Source organism: Centruroides sculpturatus, unplaced genomic scaffold, assembly GCF_000671375.1.
Source record: "Centruroides sculpturatus isolate CEXI.00-Female unplaced genomic scaffold, Cexi_2.0 scaffold1565, whole genome shotgun sequence".
NCBI classification, from domain to species: Eukaryota; Metazoa; Arthropoda; class Arachnida; order Scorpiones; family Buthidae; genus Centruroides; species Centruroides sculpturatus.
The window spans coordinates 80,829-87,711 of record NW_019386133.1 but is presented as its reverse complement, the minus strand read 5'-3'; the positions used below and the strand labels follow the sequence as shown (position 1 = coordinate 87,711).

The following is a 6,883-nucleotide window of genomic DNA, read 5'->3' as shown; positions in this document are numbered from 1 at the left end:
GATTATTTCTTGTAATCGTGGTTCTAAAGAGCATATCACTTTATTTTGTTAGTTGTGCGAGATTATTTATATTTGTACGTGATAAACTTGTCACTTATGCTTTAAATAACTGAAGAATTGTATAAAAATTAACGAAAAGTTTATTACAAGCACTTTTGCCGCAATTTTTACTACATTAATAATACAACTAATAAATTTTACAATTACGCAATAATGTTTAGCATTATAAAAAGTCCAGCAGCAAATTACGTAATCTTACAGACTGTTAATAGATTTTATTTAAAAAATGATTTTATACTTTTAATTATCCTATTAATAATATGGGTGTGGCTTCACCGTTTATGAAATTTAAAAAAATTGTAAACCGCTCAATTTTAACAGTAAAGATAAATTTTATTAAAAAAAATTGTAAATTGTAATAATTATTAAAGTCTTCATTAAGTTAGACCTAATTAAGTTTAATATTTATTCTAAGAAATAAAACCGTTTTTAAAATATAACATATCATAACAGATGGCGCCTAACGCTTACCTCTTAATCCAAATTAGTTACGTAATTCATATAATAATTAGCCTTATACTAGCCCGATAGATTTTCGGCATTCGGTTGGTGTGTAGTTATATTATATATCGGGTTTAGCGATGTTTGTAGACATTTAATACACTAGTCACCGTGCCTAGTTTTCGTTGTTTAATGTTTACCTCAAGAAATAAATCGTTTTTAAAATTTAAAATATAACATATCATAACAGATGGCGCCGAACGAAGTTAGTAATGTTGCTGGGAAAGTTAAGCAACTGGTTGCTTGAGTTTTAATGTTCGGTCTGAATTTCTAATTCTTAATTTACGATTTTTTTTTATTAACTGCAATGCGTCCAAGAGTTATCTATGTAAAAGTATTTTTTATATTCTTATTTTTAAAGTACAGTCGACCCCCCTACAACACAAGTAGATACGTTCCTGTTTTTATGAATCCATTTTTTACGACTCCAGCCAATCATAGCCCGGCATGTATGCAATTTACGGACTACGGCTGTTTGAAAGGTTTCTTCCATAAAATTAATCGATTCTAGACTAATTCGACTCAACATTTTCAAAATACGTATAATTTTTTGGTAATAATTCGTATAAACTATGCTATAAACAAAAAATTGTAGGATTACTTACCGAGTGTGCACCGTTCGACTACGTCGTTGCTTAAGCTTGTTTTCGTCGCGAAGATTGCCGTCGAATGCTCGCGTGCTTCCTGATAAATTATGTTTTTTGCGAAAAATTCGCTGAACTTTGGAGATATCGTTAATATAAATATAATTTTTATGCACGTTAAATAATAAATTGATTTTAGTAGCTCCGCTGCTCGTTTAAACTCAATGGTTTGTGCAATCCTATCGCGAAACGAGTCGGAGATGACGTTTTACCGAATTATAGGAGTTTTTTTACATTATTGTACGAATACTGTCGCAGTTTTCTTGCCGTGATATAGGAATCTGAACTATAGGAACCCGTGTTATAGGGGGCGACTGTATTAATAATATTAGTCTAAATAATATTTCTAAATAATTTTCATTTTTGTTTAAGTGTTACCAGTCATAATTTTTTTCCTTTTGGATCGTTTTTTTCCATTGACAGATATAAAATGCTTATAAGTGCAACCAGCAGCAAAAATTATTGTTTGAGAATTGACCATTATATAGACCTCGTACAAACATTTTTCATTCTAAGCAGATGATCGGCAGATACTCGTATGTGTGTACGTGTAAGCTGGACAAGTAATACACACTTGGACAAATACTTTTCTGAATACCGAACACGTGGATATACTTTAATAAATCGTGTAACTCACTTGTCAGTTAATTGGATTACATTTTTGTTTCTTTTTAATACTAGAAAAAAAGTGGTATTACGGAACGCTGCGGTTATTATGGAACCACCTCATTTCGAACTGATAATAAAGGCGAACTGTAGCGGATTGTGGCTGAACTGCACTAGGCAGACATCCATAGCAAGGGAAAAACCAGTTTTTCTTCAGTTAAACGGTTGTCCGTATTTAATCAGCAAATTTGTTTATTTCAGAATTCGCAAGTTTTGATTGCTAAGTGAATTTAGTTATTTTTAAAATATAAATCGTGTAGTTGTAGGTTCATTGGTTCATATATTCCGTTAGAGAGACTTAGGGGTACATATTAATCTGTGTGATGTTCATGTTTTTTAAATTTTGGTGTTGACTGACATAAGTTAATTCAAGATGGCGATGCGTGAAATACGGACCCCCATTGATGCTTTTTCAGTAATATAGAACTCAACTTTTTCGAACTCTTTCTTTGCAAGCAGACATTCGTCCGGAGTAATTTCTGAAATAGAGAGACACTAGGTCAATTCTTTCTGAGAATATCGAAAAAGAGCTGCTGGTATATATATTGTTGATGGTGGTCATATTTTTTTATTATGAAAGTATTTTTTTCGATAAAATACATTGGAGTAAATGATTTTATAATTATTTAACATTCTTTGTACTTTCCTTATTGTTTTTTAATATATTAAAGAATTTTGAAAATATACAGTAAGGTTCCATATTACTACCCGATTTTTTCTGACTTTTTGTACGAAAGCCTTCAAAAACCATACTTATAGTTACATTAGTGAAAAATCCAATTAGGAACATTTAGATTAATAGTTACTAGTACTTTACACACAAAAAATTTGTATGTAGTTATAATACCTTGTTTACAATTCACTAAAATGTAATTGGAATTCTATAATACCACCTTCTTTTCTACTATTATCGGCATTTGACGTAAATAAAGTGACAATGAACTATAGAAATTTTAATTTGTACAATCCGCGAATTCAAACTACTACAAAATTCTAGGGCAATCTGCCAGTTTAAACAACTTTTTTATTCTTAATACATTACGGGTATTACTCTGGGGTTAAAAAAAAGTATGACGTACAGGGGCAAGCAGCCACTAATTTGAGACATGGGCATATATTTAAAATATAATAAATTAAAAATATAATTAAAAATTGCTGCTCGTTATTCTGACGATGTCACAATAAATAATTGCTTGTTATAATCTTTTTATTTATTTTTATAACAGACACTAATTTTTCCGAAAATAAAGGCAACGGCCAGGAGTTAAAAATGAATCTTCCGTCCGTGTCCTTTTTACCAGTTTTGTGGAACATTGTATTTTCTCAACGTGACAAGCGATACCACAATTCATTCATCGGGATATGTATGTCAATAATATTTTATTGGCAAATTTAACCGTTTATAAATGCGTAAATATTTTTCTATCTTTCCAGTTACTTTAAATTTATTCACTGCAGTTTCTACGGTATATCCAAACGAGAAAGCTGCCTGTATGAACATATTTGGCTATAAATTTATTTGTTTGTTTCATCCAGAATCTGCAAAGGTAATCAAACATATCTAGTTATGTAACATATTCATTACAAATGTAAATATACAGTTTTACGTTTTGTAGGAAGTGTTAAAAAGCAACAGTTTAATCAATAAGGATTCTACTTATGATTTCTTGAAGCCACTTCTCGGAGACAACAATATTCTGTACAGGTAATACGTTATTTGATATTTAGTTCAAATATTGTTGTTTACACTTTTCTAAATTTAATTAAATAAAGTTCTGACGACAATTGGAGAAGAAGAAGAAAATATTTAGCTCCACATTATCATCTCTGGAATCTGAAAAATAATCAAAATATACTTATGAAGCATTCAAACGTCTTAGTGGAAAAACTGAAACAATTGCAGAAGAATGAAATATTCGATATTCTGGAATGGATGAAATATTGCACTCTCGATATAATCGCAGGTATTGCTTTCTAATATAAAATATTTAACTAAGAATTATAAATATCAATTTGTTCACACGTAAAAATTAAATAAAACATTCATTGTTTGTACTTGTTGCTTAACACGTAGAAAAAGTATGAAACGAATTTAAAACAAAAAAAATAAAATATATACATATATATCACTGCAAGAAAAATGAGCTACTGAACTTCCCTTAACGAAGTTAACAATGAACAACGGCAGAAATTCAAACAGTTTTTTTTACCACTTACACGTTTCTCGGTAATTACGGACTTAGTCCTGTAAAATTCTAACACACTAGAAGACTTCCTTTTTGTGTAACTGCTATTTTTATTAAAACTATACCTGTCTAGCGACAGCAGTTACAAATATAGCTGACTATAATCAATTTTGCATTGCCTAACTGATTACTTTCCTGTTTCGTACAGTACTATATTCTTTTAGTGAAACTACTTTGTTATGCGATGCCTTTCCGAAACGAAATATTATTTTCCAACAACGTATATTTATTTATATAAAAAACATAAATATCAATTTATTTCTATGTAGACATAGCAGTAGGAGTTTCTCTACATTCTCAGACTACGAACGATCAAGAATATGCGTCCGCAATGCACAGGTATGGAAAATTCAATTCCAGATATATTTCTTCGTTTTTCAAATAATATTTACAAATATAATATATATATATTAAATAATATAAAGCTAGTTTATATCTGATGAAATTTTTAAAATGTTCGAGTCAACTTCAGTAGAAGGAACACGAAACATTCAAAATTTTGCTTGTCGATCAATTAACCGAACATTAAAAGTTTGTACATTATAAATAAAGTGTTTTAGCTATACGTGCTTATNTACATTCTCAGACTAGGAACGATCAAGAATATCTGTCTGCAATACACAGGTAGGAAAATTCAATTCCAGATATATTTTCTCATTTTTCAAATGATATCTACAACAGTGATGTTTATATTAAATAATATAAACTTAGTTTATATCTGATGAAATTTTTAAAATGTTCGAGTCAACTTCAGTAGAAGGAACACGAAACATTTTAAATTTTGATTGTTTATCAATTAAAAGATTTTACATTATAAATGAAGTGTTATTTCTATATGTGCTGATCGCAATAAAAAGTTGTTAGAACAATGCGTGGAGAGAAGTATCGAGTTTCTAAGCGAATACAACGTGTTCATTAAATATGTATGAAAGATTTTCAAATTAATTTAATTATCAGCTATATCATTTTAAACTTCATGTATTTCGTACACGTGAGAGAAAATCTGTAATATGAACGACAAATGTTTGACAGATCAACTTTTCGCAAAGCATATCGTGGTTATAATAAAATAACTAGTGTTTATCCATCTTTGTGTTTTTCTTCTGTTGCCTCAGTACTATAAAAGAAGTCTTTATGATTACGAAAACTTAAAGTTTAAACATCCAACAACAATATAAAAATATTGTGATTGGATGTCCAGCAACTTATTTTTAATATTTGTCAAAAATTAATTAATTACGATATGAAATAATTGCAAAGTTTTTTCTTTGCATATTTTGAACACAAAAATAAAAAAAAAAACTTTTACACAAACTTATGATTTAAAGTAAATTTTACATGTTTTAAATTATTTCAATTTAAGAAAATTCTATAATGTTCTTCACATGAAATATGTAATGTTAAATTTTATGTAAATTTAATAGTTGACAGTACTTTATTTTTTATCCAAGTTTTATTTAATAAATAAATTATTAATCAAATTTATTTGATAAATAAATTATTAATCCAAAGTTAATTAAAGTAAATTTAATTGCATTAATTATCTTTTGATTAATATAGAATTCTGAAATATTTTCCTCAATGGCTATTTAATCCAATGTACTGGTTTTTCCCAATTTTCTTCATGAGTAAAATAGGAAAAAATTACAAGAGGGACGTTGAAATAATCCATCGTTTCGACGAAAAGGTAAACCTAACTTTTGAATAAAATTTTTGTTTTCATGTAAGTAATTAATAATTTAATTTAACGCGTAGTTGTTCAAGGGAAAAAAAGAAAACTTTGTGAAAAAAATGCAGCAGCAACCTTCTTTAAATAAAGAAACACATAATGAAGAAAAACCAAAGATCAAAACAAAACAGCGTATTATAGATGCATTGTTGGATCTTCATGTCAAACAAGGTTTAATATCCGAAGAAGACGTAATCGGAGACATGGAAGGTGTTATTTTTGGGGTAGACATAATTTTCTTAATATCTAATCGGAAATAATTATAAAATCGTGCACGCATCTATTTCAGTGATACTGTAGAGCCTCGAAAACTCGGCCTAATGTGGACCGATGAGTGGCCGAGTTTGTAAAAATGCCGGGTTATCGGGAATGGGGTTAAAAAAGGATAAGTATGCGTGTTTCCTCAGAAAATATTGTACTGTATAGGGTTTCTCAAACGGGATTCCGGGATCCCGGTTGTTTTTTTAACCCGGGAAATATCCCGGGAAATTTTTCTTATCCCGGGAAATCCCACAAATTTCTTAAAAATTTACGTTTTTTCTTATTTTGTGTTAAGGTTGAGGAATTTTGCAAATAAAAAGCATAATCAACTCATAAACTGTCAGAATACATTTGTATTTATCAATTTTAAACCTATTTATTAGTTTCTTAAGTTTTTGCTCATTATAGCATGTCACAAATGGTCAATAATCAATACATAGCTTATTTGTGTCATGACTCTCAAAATTCTTTACTTGTTGGAACCTGTAATATCTGGAATAATTGTGCTTATGCTGTCTTAATTTTTAACCATGCCCAATAGCTTCGATAACGCGTAACACCATGTTGTACGATGTCTGTAAGTACGAAGTTTTTCTTCATAAACCTGATGATCAAAGACAAACTAACTGACGAATTATTGGGCTATAAGCTTGATGTTTCTATTAAAGCAGTCGAAGTAGACAAATGAAGAATACTAGAGAGCAAAAGAAGTATTACAACCTCGAAAACGAACTCGAAATCTTCCAGGCTACAGGTGAAAAAACACATAATATCTG

General features: G+C 29.5%; 1 protein-coding gene across 1 annotated transcript in view; it reads left to right on the top strand.

Moving 5' to 3' along the window:
• The first annotated feature begins 3,141 nt into the window (after window positions 1-3,141).
• Window positions 3,142-6,883, top strand: part of LOC111613750 (cytochrome P450 4C1-like) — a 6,929-nt gene continuing 3,187 nt past the window's right edge. The window contains exons 1-7 of the mRNA XM_023355101.1: window positions 3,142-3,235; window positions 3,306-3,418; window positions 3,488-3,576; window positions 3,645-3,835; window positions 4,387-4,456; window positions 5,678-5,804; window positions 5,873-6,070. Of these exons, the coding sequence (XP_023210869.1) occupies window positions 3,142-3,235; window positions 3,306-3,418; window positions 3,488-3,576; window positions 3,645-3,835; window positions 4,387-4,456; window positions 5,678-5,804; window positions 5,873-6,070 (882 nt within the window). The remainder of the gene's footprint in view (window positions 3,236-3,305; window positions 3,419-3,487; window positions 3,577-3,644; window positions 3,836-4,386; window positions 4,457-5,677; window positions 5,805-5,872; window positions 6,071-6,883) is intronic.